This window comes from Alternaria metachromatica, assembly GCF_023757995.1.
Source record: "Alternaria metachromatica strain BMP 0045 chromosome Unknown scaffold_4, whole genome shotgun sequence".
NCBI classification, from domain to species: Eukaryota; Fungi; Ascomycota; class Dothideomycetes; order Pleosporales; family Pleosporaceae; genus Alternaria; species Alternaria metachromatica.
Window position 1 is genome coordinate 1,373,431 of NW_026055495.1, and position 19,688 is coordinate 1,393,118.

The following is a 19,688-nucleotide window of genomic DNA, read 5'->3' on the forward strand; positions in this document are numbered from 1 at the left end:
CTTCATTGCACCTGCGCGAGCTATCTGGTACATGATTTTCCAATGCTTGCAGTCAACGCGAGCAAATGCAATATTACGCGCATGCGGATGAAACATTACGCAATGTCCGCTACAGTTGGCCCTGTATCGTGATTGTGCTCCATTAGTACCGCAAGCCAACATGTACAAAGAGGTGACTCCCGTGGCAGAAATGGGCACTCACTATAGCAGCCTTCTCTCAAGGTTACTTCCTCGACATCCTTGAAAGTCACCGTTCTCTCACGGCCGATCATTCCCTGCTATGCATCTCGAACTGGTTCTCGTGGGTCTCGCCGCCCTTACGGCAGCTATGCCACTCGATAAGAGGGGTGATGACTCCGCGAATCAAGCCCAAGACATCAACTACAAGGAATACGCCGGCTACCGCCCGTACTATCAGTACGGAGATTATTCTTCACCGGCCGAAGCAGAAGCAGCGAAGATGCAGCAAGGTACGTTCTCTCGCTTTCCAACCCTCCGGACAAAAGCACTCCTAACGGTCCAGTAGAGTCAGCGGCCACGAACATGAAGCGCGACGAACCGTTATCCAAACAGGAGGTGTACGACAAGTACGATAAGTACGACACCTACGGCGTCTACTACGAGAATTACAATCCGTACCCTGCTTCTGTAGAAGCAGAAGCCGCGAAGATGGACGCCAAGATGGAAAAGCGCCATATTGTGGATATGCCCAAGGATGTGATGGATCACATGGCCAACAGCGAGAAGCGTGACGAGCCCAAGGAGGTTCAGGCTGCAGGGGATTCTTGGTACCAGTCTTACATGTAAGTTTCTTCTCCTGTTTCCTTCTTCTTAAGATGTCTCTCCCCTGGACAGCCAGTCTTCTCTCCTCATTTGTTCATTGCGGTCAATCTCGTCTTTATAAGTTGGATCAACGCTGACACGGTACCCCCACCTAGCCCCTACTCAAACTACGGCAAATACGGCGGTGCAGCTGAGGCTGAAGTCGCCAAAGCTGGATGCATCATGGCTGGGAGTGGCTGCGTTGAGTGAGCCCTAGGCAAGGGCGATGGCTTGCTGCATGTGACGGAGTGAGGGATGATGCACACTAACGATTGCCGTGTCTTTTGCGATGATGGTCGCGCTGTCGCTCGTTCGTATGTAATGCTGCTAGAGGGGTCGTAATGAAGGGATTGGAAACAAAAGTGTCGCTCCTTGTATGTGGCTCTTTGATATGTGATGCTTGGTGAATTGACTTTATTATTTGGTCCGTTTGTCTGCTTGACTGGTAGTAACATGAACTCCGATCACCTTTAGAATCTGGTATCGATGAGATACTCATTTATCCTCAGAAGTGATTCAACAATACTTTTGCTAAGTAGCAAAATGCTCTATAGGCTTGGTTGGTAATGGCAGGATGTAACAGCAAGGATTGGATCGACGTGATCGTAAAGAGTGGACACTCCACATCCACTTCGACTACTACACCCTGATTCTTGGGCTGACCATGGTATTGGCTCGGTCGTTTGTGTCGATGCAGTCTGCAGTCGTGCGTGGCTCATCGGGTACGCGCCATCGGGATGTGGAGCAGCCTGGGTACACTACACAGAACTACTTCTACGGGTGAACGTCTGGCGTTGGCGCATGGGTAACAAGGCCGCCCCTAGTAATACCCGATGACATATAGCATTACAGATATCGTTATGCGTGGGATGCATAGGATTCAGGATTCAGCAGCAGGATCTATTGATCTTGTTGGATCGATCGGCTGTCGCGTATGACCGTATAGGCGCTTGCTCCATCTTCCCATATCGAATATCGGTAACCTCGGCTCGAGTTGCATATGGCCCCAACAATGCACACACCCAGTCCTAGAGTTACAGCGTATAGTGCCAGCGAACCAAACGCAGTATGAATCGCATTCCAATACTACGTCTGAGAGGTTCGCCCATATGCGCGTGGTCAAGTGTACAACACGAGATGAAGAAATATGGATAAATCAGCCACTCATATTATGAGGAGTGACGTGCAGGGATCAGTGTAGAACGACCCCCTCTCAAGACAAATGCAATTACGAACCAGGAAAGATGGGTTATCTCAAACCATCGGACGACTCCTGGACCGTGCTCCAGAAGCCAGCTAGAAGGCCTGTCATGGTTCAGTCCGTAACGTTAAACTGGGGGCAGGGGGGGTTGGTCGTGTCGACACGCCCGAATCGATGACGCACCCGAGACGAAAAGCTCACAGGTGCCTACCTCTGGTCCTAACAACGAATGTGTGTGTGTATGCGCCGCAAGTATTGAAACGCATTCTTCCGGTGGTAGTCGCATTTCTTGCCTTGCAAATGGTCCACTTGGCCAAGTTAGATGGTGATGGTTGTGCACTACCCTCGTGATGCACCCGCCGCCCATGTTTGTAGGCAACATCGTGGCACCAGGCTTAAGCGACCGGCGCACAGTCTCGCGCGAAAGGGCGAAGCCGGAGATTGGACGCAAGTGGTCGAATCGGAAAATAAGACATATGGGTTATATAGAAGCGCAATGTAGAGCTCATATACCTCGCGTGCGTCTAACGTGTCGCAACGTTGAACAGGGCGGGCGCCCCGCAGAGGAGCGACCATCTGGCACACGACGGGTCCCGCCGTCAGGCTCGCCAGCCACAGCGCACCTGGCTCCACGGAGATGCGCTCGTGATGTGCAGAGCCGGTGTAGAGTTATACATCATATATGTGCATATGAGGCGCCTTACAGCGATGTATGAGGATAGGCAACGTACAGCCTGGGCGGCGATCATGGTCCGCTCGAGGCTTGGTGGCATTGGAAACTGCTTTGTGATGTCTGAATAATCAGCACCGGGTCTCGACGTGCAAGGATTGCCATGTGGGGAAGGACAGGATTCTGTGGCTTGCATCGGCCAACGTGCGGCCAGTGACTTGAGTGGGCCGACGAGTTTGATCGCGGTTTAATCGGACGTCGACGGGAGGCAAGCGTGCGAATCGCAAGGGCGCCATTACATGGCCATGCTTCCGTCCCTTGTATATGCGGCATGGAGAATGCAGCCATAGTATAGGCGGAGGGATAGGCCGCAGCAAGCACCTCTTGGAGGGCTTTCATACATCACCCACCGTCGTCATACCTCGTTTCTTGTCTCATCCAGCCCCGAGTTGTGTCGGCCTGGCTGCGTGCTGCTTCTCTGCTCCCGTCGCGCGTGCTGACGCTCAATCCACCTCCCCACATACTCAACTCGCGCTTTGATATAGAGACTAGCGCCCCCACTGGACTCCAAGCAAGGGCCGTAACTATCCTGTGGAGAAGTCGGAGCTTACCATTTCCCCTTCTTCGGCCGGCGGTCCGATCCAAGCACACGACGTTTGAACGTCTCGACGCCTGATTCTGCCTGCGATGTTGTTTTGGGGCCTTGGGTGCAGGCGCATATGAAATATTTCTTCTTCTGATCTTGAAGTTTGGAACCTGATGTAAGACTGACTGCCTCGGCGCTACGCGACAGCTCCACGACGGCAGGCAGTCGTCGAGAACATGGCCGACTCCGGCGCAACCGCAACCTCCATAGCCACGCCCTCGCACGCGCGCTTCGACAACGACGACTCGCTCCTGCTGGCTGAATTCGGCCTGCCTGAACTTCGAGCCTCTCCGAATGCGACTGGCACTAGTCCGTCCAACATCATGGGCTCGTTTTCCGACTTCGACATGACGTTTGCGCAGAGCCAAGGATTCGCGTCCAATTTCGATGGCATACAACCAAAGATTGAGGCTGGATATGCGGACCACAGAGGCAGCGTCGGCAATATGAGCGAAGAGGGTATGAGTGGCGGCGGGAGTGCGCATCCAAATCGGATGAGCATTGGAGGAAGCCCCGGCCACGACGGAAACAACACCAGTCCCGAGAGCGCACCTGCCATGGGTATGCTCGCAATTGGCGAGTCGATGAATGATGCTTCGGCGCATGCCATGAACAGCGGCAATGACGGCACAAACCATTCGACCACATCGCGAAGGAGCAAAGACGATGCGCAAGATCCGCCACTTTGGAGCGAGATGAAGACAAAGGCTGGTAAGGAGAGGAAACGACTGCCTCTCGCTTGCATCGCATGTCGGAGGAAGAAGATTCGCTGCTCAGGCGAAAAGCCAGCCTGTAAACACTGCCTGCGGAGCCGGATACCGTGTGTTTACAAGGTCACCACTAGGAAGGCTGCACCGAGGACGGACTACATGGCGATGCTGGACAAGAGGCTCAAGCGCATGGAGGATCGTGTCATCAAGCTGATACCAAAGGAAAGCTTGCCTTCCGTTGCGAATGTGGGCAGATCCGTCGTTAAGCCCGCTATCCCCGGCGCCCCACCCAAGACACCCACCACGAAGAAACGCGCCGCAGAAGAAGCCTTTGGCAACGAGCTGGACGATTGGTCGAAAGTAAAAGGAGGAGACCCAGAAACCGCTGGGTCGACATCGCACGGCAAGGAATCAGATGAGAACAAGCTTCTTACGGAAGGCGCGGAGAGCTTGCCGTCGAAAGAGATCCAAGAACACTTGGCTGAGGTGTACTTTGACTTTGTCTACGGGCAAAGCTACCCACTCCTGCACAAACCAAGCTTTATGCGAAGGCTGGCAGCTGGGAAGGTCCCGCCGGTACTGATACTAGCAATGTGCGCCATCTCGGCACGATTCTCGAACCACCCACAACTACGGACAGAGCCATGCTTCCTACGGGGCGACAGTTGGGCTGAACGAGCGCGCGAGATTGCCCTAAAACGATATGACGCACCGAACATCACCATCTTGATAGTCTACCTGCTGCTGGGGCTCCATGAGTTTGGCACATGTCAGGGCGGACGGAGTTGGATGTTTGGCGGTATGGCGCAGAGGATGGCATATGCACTGCAACTGCACAAGGAGAACGAGTACGACCCACTGGTCAACGAACCAGACAGGAAACCCCTGAGCGCTACCGACCGCGAGATACGGCGGCGGACCATGTGGTCTTGCTTCCTGATGGATCGTTTCAACTCTTCCGGCACCGACCGACCACTCTTCGTACACGAACAGTACATCGAGGTGCAATTACCAGTCAAAGAGCACCTCTACGTACACGAGATACACGCGCCCACCGAAAACTTAGAAGGCGACGTGCCGAACCCCGTTCCACCTGACAGCGGTCAACTGGCGAACCCGCGCGACAACATGGGCGTGTCGGCATACACGATACGGTTGGTCTGCATATGGGGCAAACTCATCAAGTACATGAACCTGGGAGGAAAGGAACGTGAAGCAGAGCCCATGTGGTCGGCCGATTCGACCTACAACGCGATCAAGAAAGAGGCGAAAGAGTTCAAGGCTGCATTGCCTGAGATGCTTGTCTACAATCCGGAGAACTTGAAGAGCCATGCGATTGGCAAGACTGCGAACTCGTTCTTGTATCTTCACATCTTATGGCAACAAATTATGCTGTTCATGCACAGGTTCGCGCTACCTTCGACTGCAGGCAGCAGACCACCGAAGGACATGCCACACGACTTCCTCACAGAGTCCGCCCGCTCCGCGCTCGATGCCGCGAACCAGATCTCGATCCTCATCAATGAAGCCATGGACCACAACGTCGTCGCGCCATTCGCCGGCTACTCCGCCTTCTTCTCCTCGACCGTACACGTCCATGGGGTCTTCTCGAAGAACCCGAAGCTCGAAGCGCAATCAAAAAAGTACCTGGCATACAATGTCAAATACCTGACAAAGATGAAGAAGTACTGGGGCATGTTCCACTATATCGCGGAAAACTTGAAGGAGCTGTATCGTCAGCACGCCGACGCGCAGCTGAAGGGACCGAATGCGAGCGGCGAAAAGAAGAAGGGTAGCATATTCCAATATGGCGACTGGTTCGATCGATACCCGCACGGCGTCTCGAAGACGGACTACGAAGATGCGGCAGAGTCAAATCCGAATGAGCCAGGCACTGATGCTGTTCTGGGGCACAAGAGCGACCTGCAAAGTGTGGAAGAGTTCTTCGCATCGCTATCTCCACCGTCGAAAACTGATCAGCAACGCAAACAAGCGCGCAAGAACAAGTCGAAGTCGATTTCAAAACCTGCTGATCTCGCTTCGGCAAACCAACAAGATCTGCCACGCTTACAACGGCACAACAGCCAGTCCCAGCAAAATCATGCCGCTCGAATGCAAGCGCAGCAGCAAATGAATATCAACATGGCCTCCCAAGACGCAATCGACGCCGCCATCGCCGCTGGCTACGACCCCGCTGCTCTCTTCGCCCAACAACAGCAACAACACGCCTCACCCCAGCAATTCCTCGCCGACTTCGCAGGCTCCCACCACGCGCACCAACAGCATCCTCACCACCCGTCGCTTCCCCTCATCAACACCTCACCCACGATGATCCACCCCTCACACGCCCACCAAATGGACCCCACGAACCTCTCCCCCTTCCCCGATCTAGCCACCGACTTCAACAACTCTTTCTGGAATCTCGAAGCCATGGGTCTGGGCAACAATGCGAACAACAACAACTTCTTCGATCCGATGAGCAGTTACTTCGTGCCGTTCAACGTGGAGCCCCCACCACAACATAGTCTAGGCGACGACGGAGTCTTTTCTGGGCAGGGAGCTGAGGCATATGGATTTGCGCTGGGCGCGGGGACGCCTGTTGATTTGGATATGATGCATGGCGGCGGTGGGCCGAGGATGCATAGGGGGAGTGTTAGTGGTGGGAGACCGGGTTTGGGGAGGAGGGGCACGGGATTGGAGTAAAGGGATGTTCTTCTAAAACGACCTTGATTGGGGTCATTGGTATGGGAAAATTAATGTGGTGATGAATATCAGGTATATACCATCGGACGGAGTTCTCAGTGATACGAGGCTGTGTATACGGTGTCGGCGCAATCAGGAAGAAGGCCCTGGGAACCTGGATGTTCTTGTTCAAAAGCGCAGCTGTATTTTCAACTTGGTTACGCAATACAACTTTACGCATCTAGATTCTTTCTTGAGATTTACGTGTGCCAAAGCAGCAATGAGCACCCAGATCTTAACATAGGCTGGGGATTACAATTAGAGAATGGATGTTTCCGCCGCCTTTGTATAATTGTTATCAATGGATTCGTTGTGAACGCAGTGATTGGAACCATTTAGTCGGCTCTTACTAGAGACGTACAGAGTGGTTTCGCTGTTGCTAGCTGGCTCTATTTTGGTACCTAGGTAGCTACGGTCCAGCTACTAGTGACATTGCCGTCAATTTGAGATACAGAGCAGGATGGCACTATCAGGACCAGACGTCACATACCTGCGTACAAAAACCAGCATGATGTGTGTACCTCATACAAGGAAAAAGCTGAATAGGTCTGCAGCCTACATCCATGTGGAAACCTGCAAAGTAGGTGCCCTAACGTCGATGTAGACTCCAGACCTGTTCACTTTTTCTCCAGATTGACGTGGGTGCTTACCATTGCAGTTTTATCGTGATAGACAGCGCTGAATTGCTGTTCACAACAAAACAACGTAACTTCCAAACCAACTTTCGCGCCGCCTGCCCCATTTCGGCCACTCCACTTCATCAACACCTCGACCCATCCACTTACCAACCATCGCGGCCACATCTAAAATCCCCACCCCAGCCTCGGATCACAGGATCCGTCGCATATCATACCAGGGCACGGGTTTGAGGGACCAGGCATTTCATGTTTGAAGATCGACCGTGTCGTTTGGTGAAACGCTAGTGGCGGCGGGCCTGCAACATCATGCAGCTGCGGGTGGATCACGGCAACTAGTATTCGCCTACGCTGATGCTGAACAGGATAGTTGCGAGTGATTGGAAACCGATGATTTGAGTGTGTGGTTTTGCATGTTCGGAATCAACCGTGTTTGGTGCGACTTGTCATGCGCGCGGGGTGGAGTTACTCGTTTTGGTGCGGGCTGCAAGAACAACAAACACTACGATGCGATCAGCGCTACGACAGAACCTCACACATGAGTAACTCATCAATACTGATCGTGACATTCAGCATGCAGAGTAATTCTGTGTGAGTTGTATATTCTGATAGGTCGATAATGTGATGGTGGTATCATGTGAAACATACATGCGTTTGCTTGTTTAGTGGGATTCTGCAACTCCAAAGACAGCGTTTCGCAAATCCACGATCTTGCATTGAGAGTTTCCGCCTTGGCGCCTTTAGCCTTCATCCCCAGGCGCAGACGAAACTGAGTATCGGAACGTTGACACCTCTCAGCGCCTGGATAATCGGCACTCCGCCACAGCCAAGTATGGGAGGGAAACGCCTCACTGCCGCCAAGCACGTTTAGCCTTGCCGGAAGACCTTCGAAAACGCATCTTGACACAAGAGCCTGCCTGTATCCATACTGAACTGTACATGCCAATGACGAGCTGAGTGGAGCGGTGGGCGGCTGTCATCCCAATGGAGAATACGATGCGATGTAGATCGACAATGCAGCGCAATGGGAAAGAGGTATAAGATGCCTTGACGAAGCCGGCTCTACAATCATCATCAGCATTCAACTCTTCAGCTCCTCTACTAATACTTCATTCTCCATCAGCCTGGTGCTTCTCGCTTCTCACTTCTACTTTTCAACCAACCATATATTCTAATTCACCGAGTTGATCTCGAATCCACATACACATATACAATATGCACTTCTCACCAGCTCTCGTCCTCGCCCTTGCGGCTGCCGTTTCTGCCCACGGTGTGGTCTCTGAGATCAAAGGTGCCAATGGAGTCACCATGCCTGGCTTGACTATCCAAGACGGAACTCCTCGCGACTGCTCCTCCAAGTAGGTCTCTCATCCTTCTATTCTTGAAACAGGTTACTAACCAATCTTCAGCGGCTGCGGTTCTCAAGCCGACACTGCCATCATCAGGGACCGCGAAATTTCCAGTGGCAAGACTGGTCCTCTTGGTCGCACACAAGGTAACGGTAACGTTGATGCTGCCGTTATGGTTGGTGCCTTCATGGGACAGGGTGCCGCGCCCCCTGCGAACAACGGTGCTTCTGGAAGTGTTGGTGTCGAGGACAACATCCAACAGGCTGGCCAGAGGAAGCGTCAATTCCTCAGCGGTCTTCTTGGTGGAGGCGCCGGTGGCGCTGGCGGTGCTGGCGGCAAGGCCGGTGCTACTGGTATCGCTGGACTGCTCGGTGGAGGTGGTGACAAGGTCAACGGCCCACCAGAGTCACGCGTTGCTGCCGCAGTAGGAGCGGGTGCCACAAGCGGCATGCCCACTTGCGCTGACGATGGTACCGTCACCATGACTCTGCGCCAGGTAAGCGATCACTCCTACTCATTTTCATACATTTCTAACTCATTCCTTTCAGATCAACCAGGACGGTGCTGGACCATTCACTGCCGATGTTGATGGTACCTCAGGCGGTACTGACGAGGCCGCCATGCAGCCTGCTACCGTCACCCAGGACGTTCCTGGCCTCGGTGTTCAGGGTATCTCGCTCGCCACCAACACCGAGTTTGCCATGAAGGTACAGATGCCGGCTGGTATGACTTGCGACGCTACTGTCGCTGGTGTCAACAACGTCTGCGTCATGCGCGTCCGCAACGGTGCTGCCGCGGGTCCCTTCGGCGGATCTGTTGCTTTCACACAGGGCGCCGCCGCCAGGAAGCGCGCCATCGCTTACAAGCTCAAGAAGCGCATGGAGATTGGTAACAAGAACTAAGGTGGATGTGATGAACACTCTATCCCAATGTTAATACATGGACTGGCTGGTTCAGCGCCAACGATCGATGATGGAAATCGGGTACATATGGATAATGAGTATTGTAGAGTATAACGAATCGCAATGAATGCTTCATAAGAAAAGAAACATGCGTCCTTCTTGCACAAGTCCGGTGGTTGCTGACGTCGGGATTAATGGATTTAAGAGTGGCGGTTTACCGGGAGAAGTGACGCCAAGGTGAAGGATCGAAAACCCACTAAGCTAAGCCTAAGACGGACCAAGCTTATCGTAACTGCTATTCTGCCCCCGCCACCCGGTTGTTATCCTATTCTGATGCGATCAATCAACACGGCAACAAACAGTCCAAAGTTGGGACGATATGTAGCCTTCCAGCTTTGGAGCGCTTCTGCTCATGGTCGCTTTTCTTCAGAATGCTACGAAACTACTCAGCCCCTGTTATCGCGCAATCCACAGTAAAAATCGCAACATGCACCAAGTCATAGTACGCTATTATTCGTCACAGATCTACCGTTCCCACGCCAAGTAAAAACTAGGAAGTCGCTTATAACGGTGGTATGCCCAGTTCTATGCGTCTGTCTCTCTGACCACCATCTTCCGGTTCGACATGGCCCTCTTTGATTCGAAAGCTCCCGCCGAGCACCCGTCGCCCACGGCAAACTATAGCGACGATGACTTCCAACGAATGGACCCAAGTGGAGTCAAACGAGGCCTCAAAACTCGTCATCTATCCATGATGGCGCTCGCTGGAATCATTGGACCTGGTATTCTGGTCGGTACTGGTGGCGCCCTCGCAGAAGGAGGACCGGCATCTCTGCTCATAGCTTTCAGCGTTATCGGATTCATCGCTTTCAGCATTACGCAATCCTTGGGAGAAATGACAACACTGTATCCTACTGGCGGTGCTTTCGTCACGCTTTCCGACCGATTTGTCGACAAAGCATTCGGAGTAGCGGTGGGATGGCAGTACTGGCTGGTTTGGGCATGTGTGCTAGCCAACGAGTACAATGTCATCTCCTCCATTCTGGTCTTTTGGGGTCCGGAGGTGCCTCTATGGGGATACTTCCTAATCTTCTGGTTTGCATTTCTAGGCTTCCAGATGTTGGGCGTCGAGTCTTTCGGCGAAGCGGAGTTCTGGCTTGCCCTGATCAAGCTTGCGGGTCTTTGCGCCTATTTCATCTTTGCCATCATCTATGCTTCTGGCGGTCTCATCGGGCAAGATGAAGCACTCGGATTCCGGTACTGGAACGACCCCGGCCCCTGGGTAGACGGCTTCCGCGGAGTAGCCACAGTTTTCGTTTTCGCTTCGACGTTTTACGCCGGTGTCGAGGCGGTTGCTGTGGCCGCTACAGAGACCAGAAACCCATCAGTAGCTGTACCTCTGGCAATTCGACAAGTCATTTGGCGAATTCTCTTTGTATACATCGGAGTTGCCTTCTTCTTTGGGCTCACCTGCCCTTCGAATGCGGACGGCCTAGCGAACGGAGCTAGCCGCGCACTCAAAAGCCCTATGACCATAGCGATTCAAAACGCCGGATGGCAAGGAGGCGTGCATCTGATCAACGCGTTCATCTTTATCACAGTCCTGAGCGCTGCGAACAGCTCGATCTACATTGGGTCTCGAACGATACTCTTCATGGCACAAGAGAAAATGGCGCCGAAGTTCCTTGGGAGGACGAACAGCCGTGGAGTCCCAATCTACGCCATTGTTTTCACGAACCTGTTCGGTGCGATATCCATGATGAACGTCAGCACTGGAGGTGGTCAGGCATATTCCTACATCGTCAATCTGAGCGGTGTCTCTACCTTCCTTGTTTGGGGTTCTATCTCCTTTACGCACATTCGCTTCCGGAAAGCTTGGAAAGCACAAGGTCGAACGCGCGACATGTTACCTTTCAAGTCGCTCGCTTACCCGTGGAATGCCTACTTTGGAGTATCAGCCAACATATTCCTCGCTCTTGTTCAGGGCTGGACCACGCTGAGCCCATTTGATGCAGGCACATTTGTCGATGCTTATATTATGTTGCCGGTGTTCGGGATCATGTTTGTGGGATACAAAATCATATTCAAGACAAGTTTCAGGCGAAGCCACGAGGTTGATCTTGACACGGGAATGAGGAAGGACTTGGACATGAAGGACGAATACGTGCAGACGGAACCGCATACCGAGCCGCGAGTGAAGCAAGGCTTCGTCCAGAACCTCTGGCGAAATTTCTGAGCAACATGACCAGTGTATTTGGTCGCCTATACGATAACACAACTATCAACAAAACTGTAATTCTATCATGCGACTCTCATTCGCGCAAATGCAAGTAGCTACGAAATAAGGCTGACAATGGCTGCTTGCTGATAAATGATACCAAGCGCTTCACGCGACAATTCGCGGTGCATGCCTTTTTGAATGACCCAATCGGTCTGAAAACCCCGCATCAATCGCCGTGGACTATACCACAATCTAATAATAACGGTTCACTAGGGTCCAGAAGGATGCGACTCCGTTAAATTCTCTCGTGGCATTACGCCCAGGAGGATCGCAAACCCTGTCGTGCCGTCGTCTCATTGGCCAAGTTCGATAACAATAGCCGTGGGCCTCTGCTTGCGGGCCTGGTCGCGGTAGCCTAACTGTGCGGGCAACCACGCCGCAATGCTGCATACCTGGGTAGTGCCATGCAGCCTCATGAGTTACTCTTCAACCACCGATGTCATTTGCGCAGTCGTACATCGTTCAATCTGTACTTGCTACACGCTCGCTCGTATAATTGAATTTCGCTGGCTCCCCTCCCATTGGTCGGATGAAACTCGACCAAATTAACATGGCGACGGTGTCCGGTAAACCACGCCAGAGAGCCTGGAAACCCAAAGCACGCTCCGGCTGTAAAACTTGCAAGTAAGTCACTGCGTCAACTATAAAGTGTGCCTATCTTCATAGCACGGAAAGGCTTGCACTGTGTTTGTGGCTGGGCTCATAGCCCGCAAAGCTCCAGCCGCCCACTGGCAGGTAACGCCAAACGTCTACCGATAAGCCATTGACCAGCTTCAAGCCGCGTCATCATCGAATCCCACCACACATGAACTCGAAGCTGAATATATCGTCTTTTAGCGCTGCTGTGTATTCAATGCCCTCTTGCTAATCTGTACAGAATACGCAAAGTCAAGTGTGATGAGGAGAAACCGAACTGCAGACGATGCACCTCAACGGGTCGTACGTGCGATGGCTACGATCCGACTTTCAGACCTCCGCCACCATCAACGCCCTCGCCTCCTGAGTCATCGAGAAGTTCACCTCAGTCGGTATCAAGTTGGAGCCTGACGCGGTCTCATTCGCCAGTGTTCATCGCCCCAGCCATTCGTCTCGATACCAAAGAGGAGCGAGATAGCTTCGAGTTCTTCATGACCCATGCCGTCTCAAATCTGCGCGGGTTCCTGGATTCGCCGTTCTGGCAACGAGAACTGCTTCAAGCCGCTCATCGTGAGCCTGCGATTCAACACTGCATCATCGCTCTGGGCGCTATGTATCGACGCTTTTCCGAAGGCAGCGACTCACGTCTGACCGAGACAGCCATGCTGGATAATTACCTACAATTTGCTTTGCGACAGTCGAATCAAGCAATTCAGGACTTGTTGAAAAAGCCGAAGAGTAATGACAAAGTAGTCAAATCAGATAAGATCACGCTTATGACCTGCGCTATCCTCTTCACCAGCATGTGTTGTTTGCAAGGCTACCAAAGAGACGCAATCGAACACGTACGCAGCGGCATCCGGATGTTAAACGAAGTGGACCAAGGGAAAGAAAAGTTTGATCACCCAATCGAACTGGAGTCTATACGCACCATCTTTGTGGGATTCGATACGCAGATCAGGGCGATAATGCCAACGCACATCTCGCCATCCTGGGTCGCGAAGCCCAAGACTAAACCACTGTCCAGTTCAACAAACACGCTGAGTATGTCTGCGTTACACGCAATGTTGGGACACACACAGAGCCTACTGAATAGCATCCACGCCTTCAACCAAAGAACAAAACTACGCCCCGCCGACGAAGTCGAACAAGTATACATCGAATACCTCGACCTCATCTCACGCTACCACCGCGGCAAGCTCACCATGGACAATCTCTGGAAGCAAGCCCCTGCCTACGGCGAAGAATACACCGAACCCCTCACGGCATTGGAACTAACACAAGCACAAATGGAATTCCTCCTCCGCGCCCCACGAGCCGATCTCATCCAGAAATTCCCCTGTCTAGGCGACTTCAAACCCGCGCGGAAACCTTTCATCGAACCCTTCGACATGGCCGCACAATTCGTCCTCATCTTCGAACTCGCTGCTAAACTCCTCCCTCTTTCAGGCGCGCAGACGCCCATCTTCCAAACACCCGTTGGTCCCACTTCCGCACTCTGGGCCATTGCTGTGCGCGCACCGTCTTCGTGTCAAGCACTACGCAAACGCGCTGTAAAGCTCATGCTGAGCCATCCCCGCAGAGAAGGCTTCTGGGATGGCATGCTTGCTGGGCAGATTGCGGAAGAGGCGTTAAGATTGGAACAAGAACGTGCGAGGGTGGAGATGGGTGTAGCGGAGGAAGAAACGTGTGCGGATATAGAGGTACCGGAGCATTTGCGCATTATCGCGTTCTATTTGACGCATCCGAAAGATAGTGATCGGACGGTCAAGGTTGAGTTTTCGGATGCGAGGGATCTGGCAATTGGAATTCCGGGGTCGGTTAAGTGGATTACTTGGTAGAAGGGTGTTCGCTTGAGACACAGAAGTGTCAAGACAGTCTTGTGCCATGGCATGAAGATGTTGGTCTCCTGAATTCGCCGACCCGAGAGCGTCTACTTGTTCTTCACCGCCAGGGCAGCGCTTCTGCAGTACGGAACAGCATCTCCTCAGCGCCGTGCTACAGCATTCGACAATCTACGTTTCCTCGACTCTGGGGTCCAGAAAATGGCATTACAAAGGCGTGGAAACGTTGATGAAGGACTGCCATGGGTACAACACACAACCTTCTGTCTCCAATCACAAGGCTGGTCCCAGACGAAAGAAGAGCACGTCTAGCACTGCTATCATCGTTTGAAGATTGCGTAAATGCACGTGTCGAGGCAAAAACAGTCAAGAGAAGGAATACTCAGACCTGAAGAGAGAAAGCTGAGGCCCAGCAGACTATTCATATGGTCTGGTCAACCGCTGGTATAAGTAAACATAAAGATATATCGGTGAATGTATCGTACAAAGAAAATCATATAGTCAATGGTCTGAACGACTCAGCATGCCACACAGTAGCCATACCGGTCCTCCACAAAAACACCCTTTCCCTCTCTATAGATGTCAAAGCCATCCTAAGCACCCTCCTCACCCATCAAAAACGCATCCAAATCGCTCACACCCAACCTCCCACCAGCCCTCCTCACCGTTCCCGCAGCACCCCTCGCCGCAACATCGCCCTTCTTCCAATTAACCCAACTCGTACTCACAATCCTCGTTTCGGGCTTCGGCCTAGCCGTCAGCCTCAGGCCCGTTCCCAGACTACCCCTTAGGACCTTCATATCAATCTTGCCGCCGCGGATACTGCGCAGGATGTGCGAGACAGGGCTGTTGTCGTCGCCCCAGACGGAGCCGTACGAGTCCTCGCCTGGGAAGAGGATGCGGGTTGTGAGTTTTGTGAGGGGCGTGGTGTGTTTGGGGAAGAGGGTCGTGATGAGGTGGGCGAGAGCGGCGGGGGCTTCGGCCGAGGTGGAAGCGGAGAAGGACGGGAAGGTTGTGTGTATGCTGGTTGTTTGGCGGGATTCGCGGGGGAGGGGAGGGTCGAGGCGGAGGCGTGGGCGCGAGGCGTTGACCGAGACGCCGTGGCGGGCTGTTCTTCGGGAGGAGGAGCGCGTGAAGCTCGTTGCTGGTCCTGATGATGGGGTGGTGAAGGATTGTGCTGCGAAGCTGCTGGATGGCGTCAAGCGCTCATCATGGCTTGTTTGGAGATCTCGTGGATCGAGCTGGTTTTCTTGCTGGGGTGTGTAGTACCCAGAGATGTAGACTCGACGCGCTTGTTTCAACAGGTATGGGTATTGGTGCTTCAATACCAAGACGCCGTAAGGATAAGACACGTAAAGTGACAACCCTTCCTGGTCTTCTTCGTTGTCGTGAACGACTCCATCGGCATCAACAGTAGAACGCGCCTGCGCGATATGCCTCCGCCTACGAACACAATCGTTCAACTCGTCATTGAGTAATCGAGACGTCAGCATCAGCGCCACCGCAGCGGGGAAGCCCAGCTTCTCGCCCTCAATGTCTTGCATGTGTCCATTCTCGACGGCAATCGTGGGTGGCTTCGCGACTGAGAGGAGAGAGGCATCGTGGTGGCGGCGTGCCAGCGGCGCGAGATCGAGCGGTAGACCAGGAATTTCCGTCTTCCGGGCGCGGTCCTGTATCCGGTTGCCAAAACACGTAGTGTAGCCAGCACTGATCGTGATTGCGTGCGGTTCGGTGAGAAGGTAGTCGTAAATTTGGCATCGGATCTCAGTGGGTATCGATAAGAAGCCGCTGTAGCTGCTGCTATCCGTCACGCTCATTTTGTAATCGCAATCGTGGGAAATCTGTGGTATTCAATGGTGCCAAAAGTATGGGTGTCTAGCAGAATTTATTGTAGCAAAAGTTGATGAAGAGCAAAAACAACGTGTCCAACGACGTGTTGTTGTAAGGTTGGGTGAAGGATGGGATGTCGACGAATCATGCATGTGGGGTGTGGAGCGGTGAAACAAACAGATGCCCTGCAAGAGCGAGTCACCGCGAGTCCCGGTGGCGGCCCCAGAGCCTCACGCGACGAGGCTGGCCAACATTCCACAGACGCCCAATCACGATTTTGCAAACGTCTGTTTGTTTACGCCAAGACGTATGCAATTATGACTCCTCCATTACGCTACGGTAGGTCCGTGGAGCTAATCATCCTCACTATCTTCCGCTCTTTGTTGCTCTGCCAACTTCTGCGCTTGTTCCCATTGCATCGCAAATTCTCGCAGTTGACCCTCGCCGCCGCTACTTGCATCTACTACGTCTTTGGGAAGCTTGTGCGCACTGTACTGTGGAGTCGAGAAGCCGTATGCCTCGGGGTCATCTCTCCGTACGAGGCGGAACTCTGGCTGCCATAGCTCCTCAATGTCGTCCTCATCTGTGTCTTCATCTTCGTCTGAGGTGTCACTAGCTGCCTCAACTGGCACGCCCCTGTCTTCCGGCTGTGCGATCTTCAGTCGCACAGTCGTTTCCTCGAGAGGTGTTGCGTCGGGTACCTCCATAGTAAGGAGTTCCATCCATGAGAAGATCAGAGGATCAGTCCGCACAGCCCATGGGTTGAAATCGACCACCCAGACCTTGTCGTGCGGCGGCGGTACGTATACGTCGAAGGTGAAGTTGGGGTCGGGAAATGTGTCGCGCAGTTTCGCGTCGAAGAAGTCTTGAATGGTATCTCGCAGCTTGTCCTGCATGTTGAACAAGAAGTCAAAGTGGTTCAGATCTCGCTGGCACAGGGCGATTAGCCGGCGATCCCGCACGAAGCATCGGAACTCGACGCTCGGATTCAGCGTGATCCACTTCCTCAAGACGAGATGGTATGGAATCTCCGGGTCTGGTGTTGTAGACTGGTTGGCTGTGTCGTCAAAGGCGTGCGCCAGATCGTGTGTGACAAAGTCGCTGCTTTTCAGCAGCAGGTAGATGTCGTTTGGTGTCCGGCACTCCATGCTGTTGGTTGCGGCTATCCAAGTCGCGTCTTTTGGCGCGCTCCAGTTCAGCTTGGGTGCGACTTTGCCGCCCAACTCCTCGATGGTCCGCTCGATGGCTTCGTGTGTGTCGCGCCAGTTGGCGCTCGGGTCTTGACCTTCGTCCTCATCGTCGTCATTGTTGTCCGCACCCGAGAATATGCCGCTATCATTGTCTGACCATGATGGGTCGTCATTCTCTTCGGGAGGCAGGATGATGCCGTCTGATCGGAGGTAGTCGAGGAAGGCGGGTGGGAGGGGGATGAGACGCGCTTTGGGTGTTACGGCGCGGTATCTATTGCGATTAGAGAAAGATCTAAAACGAGAAAGAGTAGAGACCAACTTGGGATGCCATTTGTGGTATGAGCAGTTCAGGATGTGCTCTTTGGTGACTGGTGGGAAGGGCAGTTCTCTGTACCCCACCTCAACTGGCCCTGAGGTGGTATCGTCGCTTGTGGCGTCTTGCGTAGTCATGGCGGTCGTAAATTGTGTAATAAGGGATGAGAGCAAAATCTCTTAAGTTTTATATCGCAAGGCAATGACTCCATCTCTGGGTGAGTCTGCGCAGTACCAAGGGTAAAGTTTTGGTGGGGCGAGCCATTCCATCATTGCGCTTGGGCCTCCGTGCTCACCTCCGAGCTCTCCGCAAACCATCCATGATTCTCGCCAGCCACGCCCTCCAACGCGACACCGATCTCCACCCACCACATCAATAAGCATCATGGCCGACAACGTAGGCCTCACCACGCCAAGAGGTAGCGGAACTTCGGGCTACGTCCAGAAGAACCGATCCCTTCTTCGACCGCGCGACAAGATCCAGCCCTACCCCAAAGACTGGGAACACGCCAAACACCGCCCAAGACAGCCAGACGCCGAGATCCTCGAACACGAAGCAAAGCGCGACATCGAAGTCAAGGTCCTTGAGCTGCGCGACAAGCTTGAAGACGAAGGCGTGGATGAAGACGAGATTGACGACCAGTGCGAAGGCCTACGCCGCAAACTCGACCAGGAACGAAAAGACGGCAAAGATCTCGGTCCTAATGCAAAGCGCCTCAAGTCGCATCAAGTGCACGACCTTGCCAAAGCAAAAGCAGAAGAGAGCGAGAGGCTGCGCAAGGCCCTGGGCATCAGCGCAGACTATGAGGAAGGAAGTCACTGGAGGAAGCAAGAGGAGAGAATGCGCGACAGCCTAGCCAAGAGGGAGGCCGAAGACGAGGAAAGGACTGCGAGAGCTAAAGAAGCCAGGCGGCACAGGGAGGACGACTCTGATTGAGATTCTGCGAGTCTACTATTTGGCGTTATAATCCTTTCCGATACCCATAGCCACTGTGCACCACCCTGAAGGCATGGCATTACTGCCTGGAGACTAGCATCCGAAAATCGGTCTCTGACATCTCTACGACATACCTCTAGTACCAAAGATAGCGACTGTCGATTACAGGTGCGGAAGCTGGAGGCACAGACAGGTCAGCTTCGTCTTCCAGCTTACAGTCTAAGAAGCAGACTGACTTCAACAGACGAGATCTAAACGAGCACCCAGTGTACCCTTGTCTACTGGCTTTTGGTTCTAATGCAGGAACCCTTTACACCATGTCAATTGACTTGACTTGACTGCTTCCGTGACGTCTCACCTCCACTGATGCGCACCTAGGATAGCGCGCCGCTCACAAGCGACATTAGTTTGCATGCGCGGGATAACTATCTCCACTCCGGCGTATCTTTCGGTACTGAATGGACCTGTCAAGAGAACGGAGGCGTACCGCACATTGCGCAAGGTGCTTTGCTAGGGCTTCATCTTCACCACACCTCGTTCGCCTTATCACAAGTAACGATACCACATCTAATACACGCATTGTGACAGCCACTACAGCTGAACGATGAACCTTGTCCGTCTGCAACGCACTGTTCGGGTTGGCATTTCTTATCGGCCTAGATGCTTACCCCAGGCGGTCCAGCTGTCGGCCCACGTGGGTCACCTGAATGGCCAGCTTTTGACGGGCGCGCCAAGTCCTCACAACGACTGGGGTCATGCCCGTGCAACTTGGCTCGCAAACGCTCCACGCCGTCTTTTCCATTAACACGAACGACAGGGCTCTTGCAATGCCTCCTCGTCACCGATGCGGGCGTCATTTTCTATGAACACCCACGGGACGCCGTAGCGTACCGCATGCGATAGCCCACTCACCTAATTGGTCCATTCCTCAACACCAGCGTTCCGGCATCGTGGACGTATAAACCAGGTCTCTCCGCATTT

At 53.3% G+C, this 19,688-nt stretch overlaps 8 protein-coding genes across 8 annotated transcripts; 6 read left to right on the forward strand and 2 right to left on the reverse strand.

Moving 5' to 3' along the window:
- Positions 1–280: 280 nt before the first annotated feature.
- On the forward strand, positions 281–1,032 carry J4E83_002805 (uncharacterized protein; the record flags this gene model as incomplete). The annotated part of the gene is made up of 3 exons (XM_049329746.1): positions 281–470; positions 527–803; positions 939–1,032. 3 exons carry the CDS (start codon positions 281–283, stop codon positions 1,030–1,032), a joined length of 561 nt encoding a protein of 186 aa, XP_049191425.1.
- A 2,483-nt stretch (positions 1,033–3,515) lies between these two features.
- On the forward strand, positions 3,516–6,752 carry J4E83_002806 (uncharacterized protein; the record flags this gene model as incomplete). Its single annotated transcript, XM_049329747.1, has 1 exon — positions 3,516–6,752. One exon carries the CDS (start codon positions 3,516–3,518, stop codon positions 6,750–6,752), a length of 3,237 nt encoding a protein of 1,078 aa, XP_049191426.1.
- Positions 6,753–8,641: 1,889 nt separating this feature from the next.
- J4E83_002807 (uncharacterized protein) lies at positions 8,642–9,677 on the forward strand (the record flags this gene model as incomplete). Its single annotated transcript, XM_049329748.1, has 3 exons — positions 8,642–8,784; positions 8,836–9,271; positions 9,324–9,677. The coding sequence occupies 3 exons, from the start codon at positions 8,642–8,644 to the stop codon at positions 9,675–9,677; spliced, it is 933 nt and encodes a 310-aa protein (XP_049191427.1).
- A 625-nt stretch (positions 9,678–10,302) lies between these two features.
- On the forward strand, positions 10,303–11,913 carry J4E83_002808 (uncharacterized protein; the record flags this gene model as incomplete). Its single annotated transcript, XM_049329749.1, has 1 exon — positions 10,303–11,913. One exon carries the CDS (start codon positions 10,303–10,305, stop codon positions 11,911–11,913), a length of 1,611 nt encoding a protein of 536 aa, XP_049191428.1.
- A 1,172-nt stretch (positions 11,914–13,085) lies between these two features.
- Positions 13,086–14,435, forward strand: J4E83_002809 (uncharacterized protein; the record flags this gene model as incomplete). Its single annotated transcript, XM_049329750.1, has 1 exon — positions 13,086–14,435. The coding sequence occupies one exon, from the start codon at positions 13,086–13,088 to the stop codon at positions 14,433–14,435; it is 1,350 nt and encodes a 449-aa protein (XP_049191429.1).
- Positions 14,436–15,031: 596 nt separating this feature from the next.
- Positions 15,032–16,255, reverse strand: J4E83_002810 (uncharacterized protein; the record flags this gene model as incomplete). Its single annotated transcript, XM_049329751.1, has 1 exon — positions 15,032–16,255. One exon carries the CDS (start codon positions 16,253–16,255, stop codon positions 15,032–15,034), a length of 1,224 nt encoding a protein of 407 aa, XP_049191430.1.
- Positions 16,256–16,621: 366 nt separating this feature from the next.
- Positions 16,622–17,908, reverse strand: J4E83_002811 (uncharacterized protein; the record flags this gene model as incomplete). Its single annotated transcript, XM_049329752.1, has 2 exons — positions 16,622–17,729; positions 17,778–17,908. 2 exons carry the CDS (start codon positions 17,906–17,908, stop codon positions 16,622–16,624), a joined length of 1,239 nt encoding a protein of 412 aa, XP_049191431.1.
- A 247-nt stretch (positions 17,909–18,155) lies between these two features.
- CWC21 (RNA-splicing factor) lies at positions 18,156–18,707 on the forward strand (the record flags this gene model as incomplete). Its single annotated transcript, XM_049329753.1, has 1 exon — positions 18,156–18,707. One exon carries the CDS (start codon positions 18,156–18,158, stop codon positions 18,705–18,707), a length of 552 nt encoding a protein of 183 aa, XP_049191432.1.
- Between the last annotated feature and the right edge of the window lie 981 nt (positions 18,708–19,688).